A 27,917-nucleotide genomic window follows, 5' to 3' on the forward strand; every position below is an offset into this window, starting at 1 on the left:
TTATATCCTGTATTATACTCCAGAGCTGCACTCACTATTCTGCTGGTGGAGTCACTGTGTACATACATTACATTACTTATCCTGTACTGATCCTGAGTTATATCCTGTATTATACTCCAGAGCTGCACTCACTATTCTGCTGGTGGAGTCACTGTGTACATTACATTACTTATCCTGTACTGATCCTGAGTTATACCCTGTATTATACTCCAGAGCTGCACTCACTATTCTGCTGGTGGAGTCACTGTGTACATACATTACATTACTTATCCTGTACTGATCCTGAGTTATATCCTGTATTATACTCCAGAGCTGCACTCACTATTCTGCTGGTGGAGTCACTGTGTATATACATTACATTACTTATCCTGTACTGATCCTGAGTTACATCCTGTATTATACTCCAGAGCTGCACTCACTATTCTGCTGGTGGAGTCACTGTGTACATACATTACATTACTTATCCTGTACTGATCCTGCGTTATATCCTGTATTATACTCCAGAGCTGCACTCACTATTGTGCTGGTGGAGTCACTGTGTACATACATTACATTACTTATCCTGTACTGATCCTGAGTTACATCCTGTATTATACTCCAGAGCTGCACTCAAGAGTTCAGCTAAACTGTCAGAGGCATATTCGTCAACCAGCTTTCTGACTGTTTCCAGTAGCAACTACAAATTTATTATAGATTGTACTTATTTATAAACGGTAAAATGGTGTTCAAAGGTGAACGCTAACAACGTGCACTTTAAAATGTATTACCAACAGTTTATTAAATTGTTTTTGTAGAGATGTATACTGCGGGCTGTCATGTGGGCATTCTTAGCTCCGTCCAGGAGTGTTTTCCGTCTGTAAACTAATCCAAATAGGCGCAGAAAGTACAGAGCAGAATAAGACTGGAAGACCTGGAAAGAGAAGACCGGGAGGAGAGAGCAGGAATATGTCTGTGTATACACGTGTGGATGTGAGTGACCGGGTGACCAAACACAGGTCTACATAGCTACCAAAATGGCTGATCATTATTACTACTTCCTGTTACAGCAGCTCTGGAGTAAGTAACGTGGAATACCGTGCAGACTAGGAGAACAGGACTTGGCCATCTAACCACCAGTACCTTTTAGTGGTCACGCCATGCCCTCCCACTGGCACACCATTCAGAGGGCATAGTAGCGGTCTAGTACTGGTGCTCACACATCAGGACCATCTTCTTTCTCAGATCCTTCTCACATGTGTGCTTTATCTCTCTGTGAACTTCCTGCCATATCAAAGACGGATTCTTCTCGCCCCCGGCCGGTCTTCCTGTGCTCGCTGCATCTGGGACACTTCCGCAGACAGACAGAAAAATAACTTGAGGAGAATGACAACAGGATCTTTGAGCGGAGGTTTCAGCAGCTGCGGCAGACACAGAGGGAGCGTGGGGCTCATCAATGTATTCTATGAATGGGGTCAGTAAGAAAAGTGATTAGGTATTCAGGCGGCAGTAGAATAGGGTAGGCGGCTCGGTCGTCCCAGCTCTCTAGGGTCTGCAGGCTTATAAATGAAGCTTACGTGAAGAGACCGGCGGCCTGCTGACGAGACTACAAATTAGGAAATATTGCCCAACCATGGAGGGACAATTGTATCTCGTTCCATGTTTGGGATTAGGCTTGGCGCAGTTAGGGCGAATCGGTGTTACGGCCTCATTGAGTCACAAGACTGCAGCCCCCTCCTCTTCAGGTAACAGTTCAAGAAGGGTCAAAAATGTCAATTTCGGACAACCACTGGAGTTGTTGGTTCCTCTACCTACATACGGAAGTGAAAGGGACTGGTAATGTCTTAGCCTGGGCAGAAGACCATGCAAGGAGATGTATGAACTTAAGGGGCTTGGACAATCCCTACTTGTTAGAAGGGTCCCTTAACAATAAAATGATCCCAAAGTGTCCCCCTGCTCGGACCTCCAGCGATCATATGTACTCTGTGGGGAAACCTGGTAGTAAGTGTTAGATTTCCCTGCAGCACCTCCGCAGGAGAAACCAAGCATTACACAGCGTCCATTCATATCAATGTGTTGCGTATGTAATACAGGATGGGTCCTCCAGAGACGCTCTGTGTAACCGCTCTACACTCTGGATGAGGACCCTGAACAGAGGACCCCCCCTCCTCTTTTAACTCAGAATTCACTAATAGGGTGTATGACAATAGGTTTCTAAACTGGACAACCCCTTTAAGCTACTGCCCTTACACTTACAATAGCTGGTCCTCCTGACTCCCCCATACAGAGACATGTTCGGCCATATGTATGGGTATTCTTATTGTGTTTCATTAATTGGTCCCAGACTGGGGGAAAAGCTAGGAGTTTGAGGCTGCACTACTGCACGTTTCCTTCTGATGTCTGTCAGTTGCAGTGTTGTCATGGGGACCATTCAAATCACCAATTACATTGATGTCTCCAAACTCTCCATAGACCTGGTAAAAGTCACAAAAACACATGTTGTCATCAGTCTCTCAGTAGTGCAGCCTCAGGCTTTGGCCTGAGATCAGATATTCAGATATAGAAGGAAGATATTCAGAAAGTTTGTGCCGGATGCACAGCTCAGAACGTGACTCAGTAGAAAAATAAGTCAATTATTCCCTTTATCTTCATGTCCTGGAAGTTCAAAAATAACCGTCATGTGTACAATGGCAGGGAAGTGCGGAGGACTCCGGAAATCTGGGATTATCACTGTAGGAAAGGAAGCGACCCTAATGGAATTTCCACCAGGAAACCAGATCTCCAGGTATGTATCGCCGGGCCTGACTCCGAACACTAATCACACGACCAATGACCCTATAGTAGGTCAGAAACAACGGAGAAGACACAGGACAAGAGGCCTCAGTAACCATGGAACTTTCCTTCAAGCCAGCAGCATTGCGATAGCTCTTTTAGGGTACACGTAGGGTCAGTGGGGTGACACGAGACTGACTGGGGTGTAGATGGAAAGACAAGGTTTATATAGTATTAATAGGACACCTGAATTAGTGGGTGCACTCAGGGCCGTAACTATAGGGGGTGCAGAACTTGCATTCACACTCAGGGCCTGGATCCTAAAGGGGCCCAAAAGGTCCCTCTCCCCCATAGGAGGAGACCAGTACTGCAAATGAGATGTAAAAGTTGGGGGGCCATGTTGTTTTGATTATTTTGGGGTTCAGGAGTTTCGAGTTACACCTCTGGGTGCATGTGGTAAACATGGAGTTACTGGTGGTTCATCGTGATTTCAAGAAAATCCACTGGTGAGGTTGGACTGCGTTCACATCTGCATTTCGGTTCCGCACAACAATGAGAAAAACGGAAACGTCGGATCCGTTAGATGACGAAAAACCATAGCCGCCGGACGGAAGCCATTGATTTTAATGGGTTCATCTGGATTACCATCATTTTGACGGACAAAATAGTGATTCATGCTGGGCTATTTTGACCAGCAAAAGTGACAGAATCTGCGGCGCTGGCTTCTTACGGAGCCTCCGCGCAGATGTAAACAAGGCCAAACTGGAACTAACACATTTACTGGGGTGAACGTGGAGTCCTTGGGGGTCCATATAGAGCTCTTAGAGGAAGACAGAAGTATTTGGGTAACACAGGGTCAGCATAGTGCAAATGTGTAAGGATAAAGTTACAGGGGTGAACATGGAGTCACAATTATTGGGGTCTACACATTAGTGGGGTGACAACAAAGTCACTGCGGAAAAGATAAGATTAATAGGGGATTACAAGGGAAAACTCCATTGCCTTGCTGCCCATAGCAACCAATCACAGTGCAGCTTTCATTTCTGAAGCTGCTCTTGAAAAATGAAAGCTGCGCTGTGATTGGTCGCTAGGAGAACAAGGCCGGATTCTTTGTTAGCGGCGCTGTAAATGGTTGCTATGTGAAACAAGGCCGGATTCTGTGAGACAGTTTTGATAAATGAGTCCTATAGGGTTACTGGGGTGACATCAGAATTACTGGGGGGTACATGGGGGACCACTAAGGAACTGAATTATCAAGGTTAAGACAAGGTTACTGGGGTACATTAGAATTACTGGGGTGTACAGAGTGGCAGGATTATTGGGGTGACACCACAATTACTGGGGTGTACATGGTGTTGCTGGGCACAGTGGGGTAGCCATTACCGTGCCCTCATTCCTTCCTGCCTCTTTCTATGATTTGTCTTACAAGGACTCATCCCGTGACCTCGCTCCTCTACATAGCGATAACGCCGCAGGCGCCACGAAATATTACACCGACTCTCGTAAACGGAAAAATTAAAGTGTCCCCGAAAATGCAGACTGCAGGAAGATTGAAGATGAATATTTTACAACGTCTTGGAAGGGCGAGAAAATGTTCCCAGAATAAGCAGCTAAGGTGGATGGAAGAGATGATGAGAATATGATCCCGAGGATTCAGTTCCAGCGCTCGCCCACATCCCGCCACATTTCCTATATCGATCCTTTATTGCGTTTCACGGCCAGAGCAGATCCTTCAATGTGACTCATGGAACCTGCAGTGATCCAGACGTCGTGGAATCACGAAATGAGACGACTTCTATTCACACCCCGCTTTACAGTCCATTGATAAAAGGAAATTAAAAGTTGTCACAGCCCCGCCCCTTTCACTCTTATCTTTCCATATGCTTTGGTGGAATTAAAGGGTAACTCCACACAAATTTTTTCACCACTCCTGACAAGGGATCCATCTGACAATAAGAACAGATGTTATGCTCCACCATTTTCACACACTTTGGGTGGAGTAACCTCATCATTATCGATACTGGCATCAGTTTCTAGGTGGATAGACTTTGCAGTTACGGCCTGTAAACCACATCCTGCCATGTTTTACTGGAGCGTACGCTTACAATTCGCGAACAGGAAGCAGTTGTAGGCCGCAAGGTCCCTTCCTGGATATTAGATTGTATTGAGTCACACAGCTTTCTGAGAGGCCTGAGAGGCAAATTGGCATACATACGCAGCTCTCATACTGCTAAAAGCTTGCCAAATTTGCCACTCCGGACTGTAGGAGAGTTGCGTGACAACCTGTGGGAGCTGTAATAGCGGCAATATTTGTAGCCACCCAGCTTTCCCAGAATCAGATATAACTAAAAAGAACGCCAATAAAGGGAATTTGGATGGTTGTCAATGTAATGTTCCCTATTAGTATAATACAGTAGAATTCCATTAATTCAACATCTGATGGTCTGAAAATTTTGCTAATCGGACAGATTCCCATACCAGATTAGCAGATATATATACCTGATAGTCCGGTACTTGAGACCACCGTATCTGGGGGGGGTCTAAAGAATCTTTTATCCGTCACGCTGACCCATGACCTCGGTCAGATGTAGTCGAACAGGTAAATATATATATATATACACGTCTAATGGTTCGGAACTTCTGATTATTCAGCATTCTTGCCGGATTATCGGAATTTTACTGTAGTTATAGCCCTTGGAAATCGATAAATAATTGGGTGGAGCAACACACTTACATTCCCAGGTCTCCATAGTAGTTATAGAACTCCATGTGGTTGCAGGCCTGGATCCAGCCCACTCTCCACGACTCTTTCCCACAGATCGGAGGCACTAGTACTTGGGCGCTGGCTCGGAAATGTGGGGTCCTGTATCTGAGGACGACGCTGGAGGACTCGTCGATGCTGGTGGGGGTGGGGTCGATGGAGGCGTTGATGTCCAGCACGGCGATGGACTCTCTGAAGACTTTGGGTTTGCAGCTTAAGCTATGGATGCACCCCATAGTATTTAACACCAGGGCAATTTCAAGCAGGCTCAGACAGTCCTGAGGGCGGCGACGCATGAAGACCTGCCCGTTTCTCCTGCCAGGTGCCTGCGGTGCACGGCTGGGTGAGACTTCGTCCTGGCGGGTGTAGTTTAGATGGTAGATATCTTTTGCTATATCCATAGAGAGGGAATGACGAGCATCTCAGTGCGGCAAACTATGGAGCGCTGCCTTCTGCGTACCTGCATGAAAAAATATCCCATTAATATAGGCTTGACGATACTCCATTTACCGACAGCAAGCAGAGATCTTGAAAATGAGGAAATTGAAGCACAAAGTATATTAGAAAATTACAGAACTTTCCATCTCCTCCTGATAACCAAATCTAACTCCGAGGTATCCGTGCCTGAGTTGTCCTCTTGTGTTAAGTCTTTTCTGAGTTATCTTGGTCTCCTACAAGGGTAACAACCGCTAATAGCAGCTATTCCAACGCCCAAAGGGGTGGTCACCCAGCTTTTAAAGGACTCTAAATCCATAGATATGTTTAGTTACGTGCCCCAGGTCTTTTTTCCCATACTTCCGTTGTAAGTGTCAGTCTTTACTGCAGCTCTGGCATTCTGTTCGTGAACCAGAGGGATCAGAATGAAGAGAACTATTGTTCACTATGAGTGCGGAAGTGAATGGTACAATAAGCAACATGAATATCTGAACAAAGTATATTTAACCTGCCATAAAACCTGCAGGATCGGTCTCACCTTCTCACTTGCATTAGACACCACTGGCATTACCGACAGGCAAAGCGAGAGAGTGGCAGAAATTCCTGGGCGGGAGAAGGATTGCTGCGGATTTCTGGTGCCAGGTTTGGCATCAAAGCAGCTTTAGCATCAGCGACAAGTAGTTCTGACATTCACCGCGATCACACGGAATTCTAAATGAAAGAACACACATCCCCCTAACTATGAATTTCCAAGTCACAGACAGCAAGCAGAGGAAGGAAATCTATGATGTGACAGTGACAAACGAGGGACAATAATTAATGCCTTCCAACCCATCTGTTTGTGGGAAAGCTGGGTGACAACCAACATATCTGTCATTACAGCAACCACCTATTGTCACCCAGCTTTCCCAGAGTCCTGCAAGTCTGTCTAGCTATGCCGGAGCAGGGGATTTATACTGTAGTCATTCAGGAGTATAGGAAAGATGGGTGACAAACTTTTTCTAAGTGCAGCTGTAACGGCAAAAAAGTTGTCACCCAGCTTTCCCAGAACCAGATACAACATAAAACAGCGAGAAATGCGCAAATGCAACAACCATAATGTGAAGTGAAGTACACCGTGCATGGCATTAACCCTTGAGTTACCGCCCATGCAGGCCTGATAGATAAGGATGGGGGGGGAGGGGACAGGTGCAGCAATTGACCCTTTTAATGCCCCCGCTGTCCCTTTAACACCATTCTGGCTCTATATCGGAATCTGATAGCGTTTTTCTGCCCGTGTTTGCATTAGTATGTGCCCCCTCTCAGCTCAGGCTGCACGGTGGAGCCGGCATGGTCTGCTGCAGCATAATGCACCAAGACAGAGAACACAGTAACATTGCCACCCCAATAATCAGGAGGGATCTGCAATACTGGGGGGTAACAAGGGGTTAATACACAGATATTGGCACCGCTCACTATACAGATGAAATGTAAAGCTGCTGGCGGGTAACAGAGACCGGACCCGGGGGCCATAAATAAAAGATGGAATATCAAGTACCTGCAGGGAGTGCGTCCGGCTCCCGCTGGTTGCAGCTTTTGGGGGGCTGGGGTGACCTGCTGCCACTTTCTCTGCCCCCCTGTTGCAGTCAGCAGCACTGAGAGTTGGCAGCAGGATACAGCAGGGACTCCCGGCGTTGCTGAGCAGGGGTGACTTGAGATCCCCCCGCCATGCCCGTGCCCCCCCAGCAGTCAGGATGAGTCCGGCTCTGATGTGTCCTTATCACCGCTTCTCATTGTACAACTCTCCGCCTGCAACAAGCACAGGAAACTTTACTAGAAGCTCTGCTGCTGTCCACCCCCTGGGGAGGGATTAGTCACACCCCCCCCCCCCTCACAGTCCAGGGTGCTGGAGCAGAGGAAGCAACTGTAACAGCCCTCCAGCAGTGCAGCTCACAACTCACCCAGCAGCCTGCACCGCCACCATCCAAGACGCCTCTGCCCATAGAAGGTCCACATCATGTAAGTGCCCGCACTATGTAGTGTAGGGTGTCACGTACCCAGCAGTCTACTGTCTGGACTCTCTAGTCTGCAGCTGTCTCCTCTCTGGACTCTCTAGTCTGCAGCAGTCTCCTCTCTGGACTCTCTAGTCTGCAGCAGTCTCCTCTCTGGACTCTCTAGTCTGCAGCAGTCTCCTCTCTGGACTCTCTAGTCTGCAGCAGTCTCCTCTCTGGACTCTCTAGTCTGCAGCAGTCTCCTCTCTGGACTCTCTAGTCTGCAGCAGTCTCCTCTCTGGACTCTCTAGTCTGCAGCAGTCTCCTCTCTGGACTCTCTAGTCTGCAGCAGTCTCCTCTCTGGACTCTCTAGTCTGCAGCAGTCTCCTCTCTGGACTCTCTAGTCTGCAGCAGTCTCCTCCCTGGACTCTCTAGTCTGCAGCAGTCTCCTCTCTGGACTCTCTAGTCTGCAGCAGTCTCCTCTCTGGACTCTCTAGTCTGCAGCAGTCTCCTCTCTGGACTCTCTAGTCTGCAGCAGTCTCCTCTCTGGACTCTCTAGTCTGCAGCAGTCTCCTCTCTGGACTCTCTAGTCTGCAGCAGTCTCCTCTCTGGACTCTCTAGTCTGCAGCAGTCTCCTCTCTGGACTCTCTAGTCTGCAGCAGTCTCCTCTCTGGACTCTCTAGTCTGCAGCAGTCTCCTCTCTGGACTCTCTAGTCTGCAGCAGTCTCCTCTCTGGACTCTCTAGTCTGCAGTCTCCTTCCAGGGTCTATACACAGTGCTCATGTAACACACATCTTCCTGCTGGGGAGGAACTGCAGTGCAGGTCAGGATTCACCCATCAGCCTGTACAGGCTGGAGTAGTCATCATCCGGGGTCTCAGCTGCAGGAGGCTGGAGTAGTCATCATCCGCTGTATCAGCTGCAGGAGGCTGGAGTAGTCATCATCCGCTGTATCAGCTGCAGGAGGCTGGAGTAGTCATCATTCGGTGTATCAGCTGCAGGAGGCTGGAGTAGTCATCATCCGCTGTATCAGCTGCAGGAGGCTGGAGTAGTCATCATCCGGTGTATCAGCTGCAGGAGGCTGGAATAGTCATCATCCAGGGTCTTAGCTGCAAGAGGCTGGAGTAGTAGTCATCATCCAGGATCTCACCTGCTGGATGCTGGAGTAGTAGTCATCATCCAGGGTCACACCTGCTGGAGGCTGGAGTAGTAGTCATCATCCAGGATCTCACCTGCGGGTGGGTGGAGTAGTCACAAGTGAGACTCCAGAAGCCTCTGTCTATACATCCAGTTGTCCTCCCCTCCTCACCCTCCCCTGGAGGGACACTGCAGTGCAGGTCACTACTCCACCCATCAGTGTAGGGAACAAGAGCCTGAAGGTGGCACAATCCAGGTTCACCTCCTCAAGAAGCAATCTGCAGATACATAACTCTCATCATGTAAGTGCCCCTCCTCCTGGGAGATGCTCTGCAGTGCAGGTTATTACTCATCAGTCTGGTTTCTGTAGGGTTCATGAGACAGGAGCAGGCCCAGTGCAGGTGAAAGTTTGGGGTCCCCATGGTCCACTCTGCTACATCTCATCGCTGCTGCACTAATTCCCTGTACAGCTGCTGGTGCTGGATCTCAGGCTGATGATGTGTGACATGAGCTGTGTGGGGGGAGTCCTGGGTAATGCACTTGTCATCTGTCCCCAGAGTTTCTTATGACTGTAGTAAACAGCGGCCATATTCTGCAACATTCTCCGTTCATACATTTAATTATCACCCAGCTTTCCCAGAGCCCTGAATGGCAAAGCTGCCTCGATATGCAGTGATACATTCCCCCTCTCCCGTATCCAGAGTCTTGACACTGCTGGGGAACATATGTGAGAACTGGAACGCCGGCCCTATGGGTTGTCACCCAGCTTTCCCAGGAGCAGATATGACTAAGTAGCATGTAAAGAAAAATAGGGCGACTTAAGGAGAAGGGTTTTTTTTGGGGGGGGGGGAACTATTTTTAATCATCGCAATAAAACCATTCAGTCTCTTTCTTATGTTCTGGGTGGGTGACGGTACCCCATGTCAGGTGACTTATCAGTATTGGCGGCATCCGGCAGCTGCAGCAAGAAGCTTCCTGGGCACTGCCACTGTGGTGACTGACGGGTGACATTATATCCCACATAACGGGCACGACCATCCTCATACACTTATATAATGGAGCCAGTGCGGTTTTCCGGCAGGACGCAGTAGTAGTTTAATGTATGATGACGCAGTTGGGACGGACTGCTGGGGAAGGCGACTTGTAAGCTTCCTTGGGAACACTCAAATGGCGAGTGTCACTTTAACAGGGCGATAAAACCCCACGCGGTGCCGCGTATCCGGCGATACGTTTTTTTCCCGGTGGATTCTCATTTTATCTTCAATGTCTTCCTATTGATGTTATGGATTCTGACCGGATGGTGGGATAAATGACGCAGAATTCCGTATTACCATAAAATTCCTTTAATCTGGCATATTGGGATTTGATAGGTGCCGGATTATCAGACTTTCTTGATTACCAGATTCCAGATGCTTTCATTGCTGTTTTTTCTTCCAAGATATTCCCATTATTGAAATAAATGGAATTTGTAAGTGTTGTAGTTTGGACTGCTGACTCCCAGAGTGCACGTGGGCTGTCATGTGGCCCCTAACTTTCTGTACTACTCATATAAGGTACAGGGGTGTACTACGGTACTGACGGAGTAGCATACTCGAGACTGAGACATGGAGGGAGAAAAAAGGCCAGAGAAGACTGCAGGGAAGCGTCTGTGTACATAGGTCGGTGACTGTGTGACCAGAAAACTCAACTCTATAGCCTCCAAAATGGCTGACTATGGTTTAACCAGTCTGAAGAGCAGCTCTGAAGCATTCTGGGAAATTTTCTGTAACCAGATCAGTAAGTAGTTCTATGATATTCCTTACATCGGTTACATGTATTGCGTGAAGTCCGTCGTCCGTCGTCCCTCCCCCACAGATGATATTTCCGGAAGAAGTGGAAACGAGTAACCCGCAGTAAGCTTCCTGTCTATCGCTGTTTACTTTCCCGCAGAGGAAGCCAGAAATGGTATATACGCTGGTCACAGGCTACATGACTGCAGCTTCTCTACATATATTAGGTTTGAACACACATAGCGGCGTCCGAAAGCAGCCGAAAACCAAGAAAAGTGCAGCTGGCGCCAAACACATATAGATTTTGCAGGTAATCACTGAGTTTTACCCTAAGAACTGTGCCGCCATTAACTACCAATTTCTAATTTGCACCCACCGCACGTGGGTGAATGTTTCCATTCACTGACAACAATAAGAGATCTTTGAATCAAGCTATCAGGACAGGAGATTTGTGCTGCTGATGTGTTTATCTCACAGGGGATTATCAGGACTGGATACAATTGTACCAAACCCAAAGTGGTGAGAAGTATTAGGACAGGTGTTCAGCTTCTGCATGTAAACAAAACATTTCCCATTCACTGAAGGCAAACAGAGATCTTGAAATGAGGAATTGATACACAAAGTCTATTAGGAAGATACAATGAATATAACATATTTACATAAATTGTAAAGCTTTATGGTGTTGTGGGCACATTTATGTCATTTAAAGGGCCAGTGGTACATCACACATTGTCACCGACTGTAAAAACCTACAAATAATTGGGTATTTTAAGGCGATGCCCCTCATAATGGTCGCCAGAATTATGTGGGAGACACATTCATTGCAGCCTCGTGTGTCGCAGATTGCAAATCCCTAAATTTACTACTTTATAAAAACATTCAGAATTTATTTATTCGCCGGTGGATTAAGACGATGTGATAACGAGGAGAGAAGACGCTGAGCGCCATACAGATCACTGTCAGGATTGTGACTTATTATCACTACATCAGATGGACTGTGGGTAACTGGGGTGGCGCAGGAGAATGTCATCTGACCTGGACACCTTAAAGGAGATCTCCACCACTGCACCCCATTACAGTTTCCTTATAGATATAATGTACATAAACTGCAGAGTCACTGTGTATATACATTACATTACTTATCCTGTACTGATCCTGAGTTACATCCTGTATTATACTCCAGAGCTGCACTCACTATTCTGCTGGTGGAGTGACTGTGTACATACATTACATTACTTATCCTGTACTGATCCTGAGTTACTTCCTGTATTATACTCCAGAGCTGCACTCACTATTCTGCTGGTGGAGTCACTGTGTACATACATTACATTACTTATCCTGTACTGATCCTGAGTTACATCCTGTATTATACTCCAGAGCTGCACTCACTATTCTGCTGGTGGAGTCACTGTGTACATACATTACATTACTTATCCTGTACTGAGCCTGAGTTACATCCTGTATTATACTCCAGAGCTGCACTCACTATTCTGCTGGTGGAGTCACTGTGTACATACATTACATTACTTATCCTGTACTGAGCCTGAGTTACATCCTGTATTATACTCCAGAGCTGCACTCACTATTCTGCTGGTGGAGTCACTGTGTACATACATTACATTACTTATCCTGTACTGAGCCTGAGTTACATCCTGTATTATACTCCAGAGCTGCACTCACTATTCTGCTGGTGGAGTCACTGTGTACATACATTACATTACTTATCCTGTACTGATCCTGAGTTATATCCTGTATTATACTCCAGAGCTGCACTCACTATTCTGCTGGTGGAGTCACTGTGTACATACATTACATTACTTATCCTGTACTGATCCGGAGTTACATCCTGTATTATACTCCAGAGCTGCACTCACTATTCTGCTGGTGGAGTCACTGTGTACATACATTACATTACTTATCCTGTACTGATCCTGAGTTATATCCTGTATTATACTCCAGAGCTGCACTCACTATTCTGCTGGTGGGGTCACTGTGTACATACATTACATTACTTATCCTGTACTGAGCCTGAGTTACATCCTGTATTATACTCCAGAGCTGCACTCACTATTCTGCTGGTGGAGTCACTGTGTACATACATTACATTACTTATCCTGTACTGATCCTGAGTTATATCCTGTATTATACTCCAGAGCTGCACTCACTATTCTGCTGGTGGAGTCACTGTGTACATACATTACATTACTTATCCTGTACTGATCCTGAGTTACATCCTGTATTATACTCCAGAGCTGCACTCACTATTCTGCTGGTGGAGTCACTGTGTACATACATTACATTACTTATCCTGTACTGATCCTGAGTTATATCCTGTATTATACTCCAGAGCTGCACTCACTATTCTGCTGGTGGACTCACTGTGTACATACATTACATTACTTATCCTGTACTGATCCTGAGTTATATCCTGTATTATACCCCAGAGCTGCACTCACTATTCTGCTGGTGGGGTCACTGTGTACATACATTACTTATCCTGTACTGATCCTGAGTTATATCCTGTATTATACTCCAGAGCTGCACTCACTATTCTGCTGGTGGAGTCACTGTGTACATACATTACATTACTTATCCTGTACTGATCCTGAGTTATATCCTGTATTATACTCCTGAGCTGCACTCACTATTCTGCTGGTGGAGTCACTGTGTACATACATTACATATCCTGTACTGACCCTGAGTTATATCCTGTATTATACTCCAGAGCTGCACTCACTATTCTGCTGTTGGAGTCACTGTGTACATACATTACATTACTTATCCTGTACTGATCCTGAGTTATATCCTGTATTATACTCCAGAGCTGCACTCACTATTCTGCTGGTGGAGTCACTGTGTACATACATTACATTACTTATCCTCTACTGATCCTGAGTTACACCCTGTATTATACTCCAGAGCTGCACTCACTATTCTGCTGGTGGAGTCACTGTGTACATACATTACATTACTTATCCTGTACTGATCCTGAGTTATATCCTGTATTATACTCCAGAGCTGCACTCACTATTCTGCTGGTGGAGTCACTGTGTACATACATTACTTATCCTGTACTGATTCTGAGTTACATCCTGTATTATACTCCAGAGCTGCACTCACTATTCTGCTGGTGGAGTCACTGTGTACATACATTACATTACTTATCCTGTACTGATCCTGAGTTACATCCTGTATTATACTCCAGAGCTGCACTCACTATTCTGCTGGTGGAGTCACTGTGTACATACATTACATTACTTATCCTGTACTGATCCTGAGTTACATCCTGTATTATACTCCAGAGCTGCACTCACTATTGTGCAGCCATACATTCCCTCCTGCCATAGCATAGGATAAGTAAGCAGATTTGTCTTTCAGGTGCAAGGCAAAGTTGAGTGACCATTCCTTGCGGAGCTGTTTTGGCGGCCATATTGGTTGTCACCCAGCTTTCCCAGAATTTCACGCAGGTCTACAGCAGAGTATGATAAAGATGCAGATAAAGTCCTGAACTAATACGACCCCGTGCTGATGTATTTACTGCGCTGTGAGCCGGGCAGCTGCTTTTATTCATCAACACGTCATGTGAGCAGCAGCGTTGGCATCACCCAGTGACTACAAATCCCAGAATCCTTCCCGCCCCAGGGTTTAAATAGCCCAGGGGGCCATGTCAGGCCTCAGATTACTTTCCTGGAGGCTGCTTTCCCCATTGGTGGTCTGAGCTGCCCGGGCCCCTCTGATAGGCAGATACGCCAGGGACCGTCAGCCTCAGCAGGACTATGGATAAACGCAGGGACATTCAGCCTCAACTAAATATAACTCAGGACATGTGGCTGAGATCAGCCAGACCGCCCTCATCCAAGCTGCCCCCGGCTGGTCACATACAACAAAGCTTTACTTGTGCCCGCCGTCTCTTTAAAAAAGCTGTGCCCACAGCTTTGGGGGTCCTATGAAGATGCCAGCCCCCCAGAGACGGACTAGACCCCGAGATCGGAACAACGTGCTGGCCAGACCAGAGTTCCTGTCTCTGAACCAGCCGCCGGCTTCACCCCAGGAGAGCAGAAACTTCAACAGGAAACAGAGTGGACAATATGGTAACTCCAACGAGGGCGGGCGCGAGAGGCGGCAGAGCCAGCAGCTGCCAGAGGAGGACTGCATGCAGCTCAACCCGTCCTTCAAAGGCATCGCCTGGAACTCACTCATGGCCATTGATATAGCCATGTCCAAGAGCCTCGGCGTCTGTGCCCACAGCACGTCTTCATGGGGCAGTGCCCGCTCTATGGTCCAGCTTATCGGGATAACGAGCCATGGCTTCCCTTGGATCCTGGGAACGTTGATCTGCCTGTGGAACAGCAACACGTTGGCCGGCCAAGAAGTCCTGGTGAACCTGCTGCTGGGTAAGACAAGGGTCCCAACCTGCGCCATCTTCCAAGGAGCTTCATGTAGCTCCGCTTGGTGTCGACCTCAATCAATTGTATAATGAAAAGTAAACTTGTGTTTCAATTTCTTACCATTTCCAAAATCTCCGCTTGCTGTTGATGAATAGGAAGATCCAGAGGCTGAAGAACCTATCCAGACCTAATACTTCTCACAGCTGAGGGTTTGATACAATTGTATCAATCCTCTGTATGGTAAACACACCTTTCTCCCGTCCCGATAGTTTGTTACAATGTATCAGTGCAGGTAAAACGTATCAGTCTGGAGCCCTGGCTGTTTAGCTCACAGAATAGACCTGCAGGATATTGTTGTAACAAACACCCAGCTGTGGGAAGTATTAGGGACAGGTTTCTAGCCTCTGGATGCAGATAAGAAGGTTCCCATTCACTGATGGCAAGCAGAGATCTTGAAAATGGTGAGAAATTCAAACAAAGTCTATTAGAAAGTTGCGGAATATTTCATAATACAATGATTAAGCTTTCGTGACACATAAGCAGAACATTTCCTAAGTACCCCAGTCGTCCACTTTTCAGCCATCTTTTAGTTAGATCTGTTTTGGGAAAGCTGGGTGACCACCAATATGGCCGCCGCTACCACACTTGGGCCAGTCCAGCTGCTTCAGCAGTCCGGTGATATGATCACACATCGGTGACAACATCAGGTTATGAGTTGTTTTGATTGCTGCAACTTCAAGGAAAACTCCACCTATCACATGCGCATGATGTTTTCTTCTCCAGTCACAACCAAAACGGCAATGAGAGCAGTGCATTATGGGAGCCGAGATGTCAGCTACACTACAGTCAGAGATGAGCAATCAGGTTACATGTCGGCCAGAGTGGTGGAGCCAAATTACATTCTATTTCCAAGGGCGACCAGAAGAATTTTGAAAACTGCTCTAGGTGTGACTGGAGAAGAAGACATGAAAGTACCTGCAAAGTGGAGAGTTAAACCGTGACACGTTGTTAAAAGCGGAATTACACTTTATAATGGTGAAGGACAGAGGAGAACTCCAACTGTGAATGCCATGGAGCCGCCGATTATCTCCAAGGAAAACAGAAGCATCAGACGGATATGTAATGTGGTGATAGGACAACACCGGGGGCATCACATCTGGGCATCACTGCAGCCCCCCACTGGTCATCGGCAGGAAGTGTCCCACAGGGCAGATCATCTGGGCATCACTATAGCCCCCCACTGGTCATCAGCAGGAAGTGTCCCACAGGGCATATCATCTGGGCATCACTATAGCCCCCTCTGGTCTTCAGCAGTAAGGGTCCCACAGGGCATATCATCTGGGCATCACTATAGCCCCCCACTGGTCATCAGCAGGAAGGGTCCCACAGGGCATAGCATCTGGGCATCACTATAGCCCCCCACTGGTCATCAGCAGGAAGTGTCCCACAGGGCATAGCATCTGGGCATCACTATAGCCCCCCACTGGTCATCAGCAGGAAGTGTCCCACAGGGCATAGCATCTGGGCATCACTATAGCCCCCCACTGGTCATCAGCAGGAAGGGTCCCACAGGGCATATCATCTGGGCATCACTATAGCCCCCCACTGGTCTTCAGCAGGAAGTGTCCCACAGGGCATATCATCTGGGCATCACTATAGCCCCCCACTGGTCATCAGCAGGAAGGGTCCCACAGGGCATATCATCTGGGCATCACTGCAGCCCCCCACTGGTCATCAGCAGGAAGGGTCCCACAGGGCATATCATCTGGGCATCACTATAGCCCCCCACTGGTCTTCAGCAGGAAGTGTCCCACAGGGCATATCATCTGGGCATCACTATAGCCCCCCACTGGTCATCAGCAGGAAGGGTCCCACAGGGCATATCATCTGGGCATCACTGCAGCCCCCCACTGGTCATCAGCAGGAAGGGTCCCACAGGGCATAGCATCTGGGCATCACTATAGCCCCCCACTGGTCATCAGCGGGAAGGGTCCCACAGGGCATATCATCTGGGCATAATTGCAGCCCCCCACTGGTCATCAGCAGGAAGGGTCCCACAGGGCCAGAGACAAGTGCAAGTTCAGTACCTGAATATTTGCATTACTGCCTGCAACTGAGAGCAGTAAAAGTCACATCTAGTAAGTCCAAGACTCTGCATAATAGAGGAGGCAAAAATAAAACACGGCCACAAGGCAACACATTTTCTAAGAAGGCCTTCTTTTTCTGATCATACAGCTGCAATATATACTGCCCACATAACTGCCATATACACTGCCCACATAACTGCCATATATACTGCCTACATAACAGAGCCATATATACTGCCCACATAACAGTGCCATATACACTGCCCACATAACTGCCATATACACTGCCCACATAACAGTGCCATATACACTGCCCACATAACTGCCATATACACTGCCCACATAACTGCCATATACACTGCCCACATAACTGCCATATATACTGCCTACATAACAGAGCCATATATACTGCCCACATAACAGTGCCATATACACTGCCCACATAACAGTGCCATATACACTGCCCACATAACTGCCATATACACTGCCCACATAACAGTGCCATATACACTGCCCACATAACAGTGCCATATACACTGCCCACATAACTGCCATATACACTGCCCACATAACAGTGCCATATACACTGCCCACATAAGTGTCATATAATATCTACATAACAGAGCCATAAATACTGCTCACATAACAGAGCTATATAGTATCTACATTACAACGTCATATATACTGCCCACACAGTGTCACATAGTATCTACATAACAGTGTCATATATACTGCCCATATAACAGTGTCATATATACTGCCCACATAACAGTGCCATATAATATCTACATAACAGTGCCATATATACTGCCCATATAACAGTGCCATATAGTATCTACATAACAGTGTCATATATACTGCCCACATAACAGTGCCATATATACTGCCCACATAACAGTGTCATATATACTGCCCACATAACAGTGTCATATAATATCTACATAACAGTGCCATATATACTGCCCATATAACAGTGCCATATAGTATCTACATAACAGTGTCATATATACTGCCCACATAACAGTGCCATATATACTGCCCACATAACAGTGCCATATAATATCTACATAACAGTGTCATATATACTGCTCACATAACAGTGTCATATATACTGCCCACATAACTGTCATATAGTATCTACATAACAGTGTCATATATACTGCCCACATAACTGTCATATAGTATCTACATAACAGTGTCATATATACTGCCCACATAACAGTGCCATATAATATCTACATAACAGTGCCATATATACTGCCCACATAACAGTGTCATATATACTGCCCACATAACAGTGTCATATAGTATCTACATAACAGTGTCATATATACTGCCCACATAACAGTGCCATATAATATCTACATAACAGTGTCATATATACTGCCCACATAACAGTGTCATATATACTGCCCACATAACAGTGCCATATAATATCTACATAACAGTGTCACATATACTGCCCACATAACAGTGTCATATATACTGCCCACATAACAGTGCCATATAATATCTACATAACAGTGCCATATATACTGCCCACATAACAGTGTCATATATACTGCCCATATAACAGTGCCATATAGTATCTACATAACAGTGCCATATATACTGCCCATATAACAGTGCCATATAGTATCTACATAACAGGGCCATATATACTGCCCACATAACAGTGTCATATAATATCTACATAACAGTGCCATAAATACTGCCCACATAACAGTGCCATATATACTGCCCACATAACAGTGTCATATATACTGCCCACATAACAGTGTCATATAATATCTACATAACAGTGCCATATATACTGCCCATATAACAGTGCCATATAGTATCTACATAACAGTGTCATATATACTGCCCATATAACAGTGTCATATATACTGGCCACATAACAGTGTCATATATATTGCCCACATAACAGTGTCATATATACTGCCCATATAACAGTGCCATATAGTATCTACATAACAGGGCCATATATACTGCCCACGTAACAGTGTCATATAATATCTACATAACAGTGCCATAAATACTGCCCACATAACAGTGCCATATAGTATCTATATAACAGTGCCATATAGTATCTACATAACAGTGCCATACAGTATCTATATAACTGTGCCATATATACTGCACACATAAGTGCCATATATATACTGCCCACATAACAGTGTCATATAATATCTACATAACAGTGCCATATATACTGCCCATATAACAGTGCCATATAGTATCTACATAACAGTGTCATATATACTGCCCACATAACAGTGTCATATATACTGCCCACATAACAGTGTCATATATACTGCCCACATAACAGTGTCATATAATATCTACATAACAGTGCCATATATACTGCCCACATAACAGTGCCATATAGTATCTATATAACAGTGCCATATAGTATCTACATAACAGTGCCATACAGTATCTATATAACTGTGCCATATATACTGCACACATAAGTGCCATATATATACTACCCACATAACAGTGCCATATATATACAGTCCACATAAAAGTGTCATATAATATCTACATAACAGAGCCATATATACTGCCCACATAACAATGTCATATAGTGTCTACATAACAGTGCCATATAATATCTACATAACAGTGTCATATATACTGCCCACATAACTGTCATATAGTATCTACATAACAGTGTCATATATACTGCCCACATAACAGTGCCATATAATATCTACATAACAGTGTCATATATACTGCCCACATAACAGTGTCATATATACTGCCCATATAACAGTGTCATATAGTATCTACATAACAGGGCCATATATACTGCCCACATAACAGTGTCATATAATATCTACATAACAGTGCCATAAATACTGCCCACATAACAGTGCCATATATACTGCCCACATAACAGTGTCATATATACTGCCCACATAACAGTGTCATATAATATCTACATAACAGTGCCATATATACTGCCCATATAACAGTGCCATATAGTATCTACATAACAGTGTCATATATACTGCCCACATAACAGTGCCATATATACTGCCCACATAACAGTGCCATATAATATCTACATAACAGTGTCATATATACTGCTCACATAACAGTGTCATATATACTGCCCACATAACTGTCATATAGTATCTACATAACAGTGTCATATATACTGCCCACATAACTGTCATATAGTATCTACATAACAGTGTCATATATACTGCCCACATAACAGTGCCATATAATATCTACATAACAGTGCCATATATACTGCCCACATAACAGTGTCATATATACTGCCCACATAACAGTGTCATATAGTATCTACATAACAGTGTCATATATACTGCCCACATAACAGTGCCATATAATATCTACATAACAGTGTCATATATACTGCCCACATAACAGTGTCATATATACTGCCCACATAACAGTGCCATATAATATCTACATAACAGTGTCACATATACTGCCCACATAACAGTGTCATATATACTGCCCACATAACAGTGCCATATAATATCTACATAACAGTGCCATATATACTGCCCACATAACAGTGTCATATATACTGCCCATATAACAGTGCCATATAGTATCTACATAACAGTGCCATATATACTGCCCATATAACAGTGCCATATAGTATCTACATAACAGGGCCATATATACTGCCCACATAACAGTGTCATATAATATCTACATAACAGTGCCATAAATACTGCCCACATAACAGTGTCATATAATATCTACATAACAGTGCCATAAATACTGCCCACATAACAGTGCCATATATACTGCCCACATAACAGTGTCATATATACTGCCCACATAACAGTGTCATATAATATCTACATAACAGTGCCATATATACTGCCCATATAACAGTGCCATATAGTATCTACATAACAGTGTCATATATACTGCCCATATAACAGTGTCATATATACTGGCCACATAACAGTGTCATATATATTGCCCACATAACAGTGTCATATATACTGCCCATATAACAGTGCCATATAGTATCTACATAACAGGGCCATATATACTGCCCACGTAACAGTGTCATATAATATCTACATAACAGTGCCATAAATACTGCCCACATAACAGTGCCATATAGTATCTATATAACAGTGCCATATAGTATCTACATAACAGTGCCATACAGTATCTATATAACTGTGCCATATATACTGCACACATAAGTGCCATATATATACTGCCCACATAACAGTGTCATATAATATCTACATAACAGTGCCATATATACTGCCCATATAACAGTGCCATATAGTATCTACATAACAGTGTCATATATACTGCCCACATAACAGTGTCATATATACTGCCCACATAACAGTGTCATATATACTGCCCACATAACAGTGTCATATAATATCTACATAACAGTGCCATATATACTGCCCACATAACAGTGCCATATAGTATCTATATAACAGTGCCATATAGTATCTACATAACAGTGCCATACAGTATCTATATAACTGTGCCATATATACTGCACACATAAGTGCCATATATATACTACCCACATAACAGTGCCATATATATACAGTCCACATAAAAGTGTCATATAATATCTACATAACAGAGCCATATATACTGCCCACATAACAATGTCATATAGTGTCTACATAACAGTGCCATATAATATCTACATAACAGTGTCATATATACTGCCCACATAACTGTCATATAGTATCTACATAACAGTGTCATATATACTGCCCACATAACAGTGCCATATAATATCTACATAACAGTGTCATATATACTGCCCACATAACAGTGTCATATATACTGCCCACATAACTGTCATATAGTATCTACATAACAGTGTCATATATACTGCCCACATAACAGTGCCATATAATATCTACATAACAGTGTCATATATACTGCCCACATAACAGTGTCATATATACTGCCCACATAACAGTGCCATATAATATCTACATAACAGTGTCATATATACTGCCCACATAACAGTGTCATATATACTGCCCACATAACAGTGCCATATAATATCTACATAACAGTGTCATATATACTGCCCACATAACAGTGTCATATATACTGCCCACATAACAGTGTCATATAGTATCTACGTAAGTGTCCTATATACTGCCCACATAACAGTGTCATATATACTGCCCACATACCAGTGCCATATAATATCTACATAACAGTGTCATATATACTGCCCACATAACAGTGCCATATATACTGCCCACATAACAGTGCCATATAATATCTACATAACAGTGTCCTATATACTGCCCACATAACAGTGTCATATATACTGCCCACATACCAGTGCCATATATACTGCCCACATACCAGTGCCATATATACTGCCCACATACCAGTGCCATATATACTGCCCACATAACAGTGCCATATAGTATCAACATAACAGTGCCATATATACTGCCCACATAACAGTTCCATATATACTGCCCACATAACAGTGCCATATATACTGCCCACATAACAGTGTCATATAGTATCTACATAACAGTGCCATATATACTGCCCACATAACAGACATATATACTGCCCACATAACAGTGTCATATAGTATCTACATAACAGTGCCATATATACTGCCCACATAACAGACATATATACTGCCCACATAACAGTGGCATATATACTGCCCACATAACAGACATATATACTGCCCACATAACAGTGCCATATATACTGCCGACATGAGTGCTATATAATATCTACATAACAGTGCCATATATACTGTTCACATAAGTGCCATATAGTATCTACATAACAGTGCCATATATACTGTTCACATAAGTGCCATATAGTATCTACATAACAGTGCCATATATACTGCCCACATAACAGTGCCATATATTCTGCCCACATAACAGTGCCATATAGTATCTACATAACAGTGCCATATATACTATTCACATAAGTGCCATATAGTATCTACATAACAGTGCCATATATACTATTCACATAAGTGCCATATAGTATCTACATAACAGTGCCATATATACTATTCACATAAGTGCCATATAATATCTACAGAACAGTGCCATATATACTATTCACATAAGTGCCATATAATATCTACAGAACAGTGCCATATATACTGCCCACATAACAGTGCCATATATACTGCCCACATAACAGTGCCATATAGTATCAGGCACTCTGCCTGCTGTCAGTGAATTGGAACGGACCTTCAGGCCACGTTCAGACGTGGCGGAATTGCTGTTGAGTTCCGCAGTGGAATTCTGCAGCAGCCTTTTTGTACATTTGCTTCTATACATTTCTAGGAAACTTAGTTCAGACGTTGCGGAAAAATAACTGTGCGGAATTTAGGCTGCGGTGCAGAATTTTCCCTCCGCAGCAGCTCATGACTGGAGAAGAAGCGGAATTTCACTGCAGATTTCAGCCTTTGCAATGCAAAAACTGAAATCTATGGCAAGTCCGCTGTGATATCTGCAACGTCTGAATTACCTGTCAAATATGCAAATGTTGCTGCAGATTCGTTGCGTAATTGCCCCAAATCTGCACCAACATTTGCAGCGGAAAAATTCTGCCACGTGTGAAAACCTGTCCTGATCATGTGACACTGTAATAAACCGTGTATATCTGTGCAAGTCGATCAGGACAGATTTTCATCCTCCGCATATAAACCAGAATATCCCTATTCGCTGAAAGCAAGCGCAGATTTTGAAAATGGTAAGGATGTTAAACACAAAGTTGCAGAACTTTTCCTTGAACAATTATTAATCTTTATGTAAATAAGACTAGACAAATCCTTTAAATATGCCCTTACTGTACTAGTGATAGGTACCCTAGGGGGATGCGGGCCCCTTAGGGACCCTGTGCAACTGAATTGCACCCCCTGCCCCCCGGCTTCTCCTTTTTTAAACAGACTCTTATTAAGCTCTTATTTTCTAGAACATTCCGTCCCTAAGCAACGACATCCCGGCCTGTGACAGTGAGCAGGCTCGTTGCAATGTGTCAGGACGCTCCTGTTTACATGATCATATCCAGCAGTAGTTCACGTTTTCTGCACAGGTTCAGCGAATGCGCGGGCAGACGAGTCGCCATCGAGACGATTCTCCCCAACAACCTTCGCTGATCCTGGTTATTTGGGTCACAGAACATCAGGAGATGGATTAGGTGATCTGTGAGTGACGGCACCACTTGCAGCTATTTCTGGGGGGTTGACCGTCTAAATTGCTGACATCCGCAAAATTGTCCGATGCTGAATTACAGGAGCGTGGGACGTCCTGAGCACAAAGTGACAGAGAAGAGGCCGCACACAGACAGGGATGTCCTGTGTACTCGGCGACAACAGAGAGAAGCGGCAAACAATCACCAAAGCTAGAATCAGCCATGTCATTCCTGAAGATCAACCCCCATCATCACTGACAAATCATAGGAGTAAGAATCCAACGTCACCAAGTATAGATCCCACAATACACAGCAACTGATGAACTGCCCTCCATTCTGTTATCCCAATTATGAATTCTTCTACATAGGGGGCAGTATTATAGTAGTTATATCCTTGTATATAGGGGGCAGTATTAGAGTAGTTATATTCTTGTATATAGGAGGCAGTATTATAGTAGTTATATTCTTGTATATAGGAGCAGTATTATAGTAGTTATATTCTTGTATATAGGAGCAGTATTATAGTAGTTATATTCTTGTATATAGGAGGCAGTATTAGAGTAGTTATATTCTTGTATATAGGGGGCAGTATTATAGTAGTTATATTCTTGTATATAGGAGCAGTATTATAGTAGTTATATTCTTGTATATAAGGGGCAGTATTATAGTAGTTATATTCTTGTATATAGGAGCAGTATTATAGTAGTTATATTCTTGTATATAGGGGGCAGTATTATAGCAGTTATATTCTTGTATATAGGGGGCAGTATTATAGTAGTTGTATTCTTGTATATAGAGGCAGTATTATAGTAGTTATATTCTTGTATATAGGAGCAGTATTATAGTAGTTATATTCTTGTATATAGGGGGCAGTATTATAGTAGTTATATTCTTGTATATAGGGGGCAGTATTATAGTAGTTATATTCTTGTATATAGGGGGCAGTATTATAGTAGTTATATTCTTGTATATAGGGGTAGTATTATAGTAGTTATATTCTTGTATATAGGGGGCAGTATTATAGTAGTTATATTCTTGTATATAGGGGTAGTATTATAGTAGTTATATTCTTGTATATAGGGAGCAGTATTATAGTAGTTATATTCTTGTATATAGGAGCAGTATTATAGTAGTTATATTCTTGTATATAGGGGGCAGTATTAGAGTAGTTATATTCTTGTATATAGGGGGCAGTATTATAGTAGTTGTATTCTTGTATATAGAGGCAGTATTATAGTAGTTATATTCTTGTATATAGGAGCAGTATTATAGTAGTTATATTCTTGTATATAGGGGGCAGTATTATAGTAGTTATATTCTTGTATATAGGGGGCAGTATTATAGTAGTTATATTCTTGTATATAGGGGGCAGTATTATAGTAGTTATATTCTTGTATATAGGGGTAGTATTATAGTAGTTATATTCTTGTATATAGGGGGCAGTATTATAGTAGTTATATTCTTGTATATAGGGGTAGTATTATAGTAGTTATATTCTTGTATATAGGGAGCAGTATTATAGTAGTTATATTCTTGTATATAGGAGCAGTATTATAGTAGTTATATTCTTGTATATAGGGGGCAGTATTATAGTAGTTATATTCTTGTATATAGGGGAAGTATTATAGTAGTTATATTCTTGTATATAGAGGTAGTATTATAGTAGTTATATTCTTGTATATAGGGGGCAGTATTATAGTAGTTATATTCTTGTATATAGGGAGCAGTATTATAGTAGTTATATTCTTGTATATAGGAGCAGTATTATAGTAGTTATATTCTTATATATAGGGGGCAGTATTATAGTAGTTATATTCTTGTATACAGGGAGCAGTATTATAGTAGTTATATTCTTGTATATAGCAGTATTATAGTAGTTATATTCTTGTATATAGTGGCAGTATTCTAGTAGTTATATTCTTGTATACAGGGAGCAGTATTATAGTAGTTATATTCTTGTATATAGCAGTATTATAGTAGTTATATTCTTGTATATAGTGGCAGTATTCTAGTAGTTATATTCTTGTATATAGGGGGCAGTATTATAGTAGTTATATTCTTGTATATAGGGGGCAGTATTATAGTAGTTATATTCTTGTATATAGGAGCAGTATTATAGTAGTTATATTCTTGTATATAGGGGCAGTATTATAGTAGTTATATTCTTGTATATAGGAGCAGTATTATAGTAGTTATATTCTTGTATATAGGAGCAGTATTATAGTAGTTATATTCTTGTATATAGAGGCAGTATTATAGTAGTTATATTCTTGTATATAGGGGGCAGTATTATAGTAGTTATATTCTTGTATATAGGAGCAGTATTATAGTAGTTATATTCTTGTATATAGGAGCAGTATTATAGTAGTTATATTCTTGTATATAGGGGCAGTAGTATAGTAGTTATATTCTTGTATATAGGGGCAGTATTATAGTAGTTATATTCTTGTATATAGGGGTAGTATTCTTTGGACTGCAGCATGTGAATTCCTGCTGCGGAATGTGCCCAGAATTGTTGCGATTTTTCAGGGGAGATTTCACCATCTTCTCGCATTGTGAAAAATGCAACAAAATACGCACTATTTTCTGCTGTAAAAAACATAGGAAATAGTGCGTTTTTGCAGCAGTGGAAAGTGTGTGACTTTCTGCAACAATTGCGCTGTGTGCGGAGTTGTCCTTCCAGTGTTTGGTGCTGGTGTAGATTCTCCTACTTGTGTGAGGCAGATATACGGGGGACATGTTTCACCATCTTTTCCCTTCTTCTCTGACAGCTCTTCTTATGGACATCCTCACAGTCGCTGGACTACAGAAGTTGATGAAACGACGAGGTCCTTATGAGGTGACGCCCAGTATCCTGGATTACCTTGTTTTTGATGTTTATGCCTTCCCAGCAGGACACGCCAGTCGGGCCATTATGGTTTCCAAGTTCTTCCTCAACCATCTAGTGCTCGCCATCCCTTTGCGGGTTCTTCTGGTCCTGTGGGCCTTCAGTGTTGGACTGTCTCGTATTATGATTGGCCGGCACCATATCAGTGATGTGATGGGAGGATTTGTGATTGGCTACTTGCAGTTTAACTTTGTGGAGGTTCTTTGGCTCTCGTCGAGCACTTGTCAGATGTTGTCCTCATTATGGTGAACATCTCAAAGGAGACATCGGACTTCATGACTGAGAGGACTTTGCTTGACGTTATTTTTTCTGTCCTGGAATGGAAACTATTAAATATCTTGGTTGTCTTAACTGATGTCTGGATATCCAGTTGTGGTGTTTTTTACCCCATGTAACCACAATACGCAGCCCAGGAAGGATCCACATTGTCGGAGCATGCGGGAATACAAGTATTGGTGCTCTTATCAATAACCCTCATCATCAGTATAATAACCCTCATCATCAGTATAATAACCCTCATCATCAGTATAATAACCTATCTATCTATCTATCTA

General features: G+C 43.4%; 2 protein-coding genes across 12 annotated transcripts in view; one reads left to right on the forward strand and one right to left on the reverse strand.

The window, feature by feature from the left end:
• The window catches only part of FAM78A (family with sequence similarity 78 member A), a 37,198-nt gene that overhangs the window by 7,663 nt on the left and 1,618 nt on the right, over nucleotides 1-27,917 (reverse strand). Inside the window, exons 2-5 of one of the 11 annotated variants that reach the window (XM_075834678.1) lie at nucleotides 27,340-27,689; nucleotides 7,482-7,732; nucleotides 6,483-6,655; nucleotides 5,483-5,969 (exon numbers count right to left, since the gene is read on the reverse strand). The exons of 1 other annotated variant lie outside the window; for it this stretch is intronic. In XM_075834678.1, the coding sequence (XP_075690793.1) occupies nucleotides 5,483-5,910 (428 nt within the window). In that variant the 5' untranslated portion in view covers nucleotides 5,911-5,969; nucleotides 6,483-6,655; nucleotides 7,482-7,732; nucleotides 27,340-27,689. Of the gene's footprint in view, nucleotides 1-767; nucleotides 994-2,232; nucleotides 2,414-5,482; nucleotides 5,970-6,482; nucleotides 6,656-7,481; nucleotides 7,733-7,884; nucleotides 8,771-27,339; nucleotides 27,690-27,917 lie in introns of those variants that run through there. 9 more of the 11 variants (XM_075834674.1, XM_075834679.1, XM_075834676.1 and 6 more) reach the window with 9 other exon arrangements.
• Nucleotides 14,620-27,718, forward strand: PLPP7 (phospholipid phosphatase 7 (inactive)). The gene is made up of 2 exons (XM_075834684.1): nucleotides 14,620-15,213; nucleotides 27,248-27,718. Exons 1-2 carry the CDS (start codon nucleotides 14,766-14,768, stop codon nucleotides 27,610-27,612), a joined length of 813 nt encoding a protein of 270 aa, XP_075690799.1. The 5' UTR covers nucleotides 14,620-14,765; the 3' UTR covers nucleotides 27,613-27,718.

The sequence above is a fragment of the Rhinoderma darwinii genome, chromosome 8, assembly GCF_050947455.1.
Source record: "Rhinoderma darwinii isolate aRhiDar2 chromosome 8, aRhiDar2.hap1, whole genome shotgun sequence".
NCBI classification, from domain to species: Eukaryota; Metazoa; Chordata; class Amphibia; order Anura; family Rhinodermatidae; genus Rhinoderma; species Rhinoderma darwinii.

Excerpts from the sequence above, each read along its gene's own strand:
- PLPP7 (XM_075834684.1), top strand. The coding sequence starts at position 14,766 with ATGAAGATGCCAGCCCCCCAGAGACGGACTAGACCCCGAGATCGGAAC. Across the intron at positions 15,214-27,247 it reads CCTGGTGAACCTGCTGCTGG|CTCTTCTTATGGACATCCTC; the intron begins GTAAGACAAGGG and ends CTTCTCTGACAG.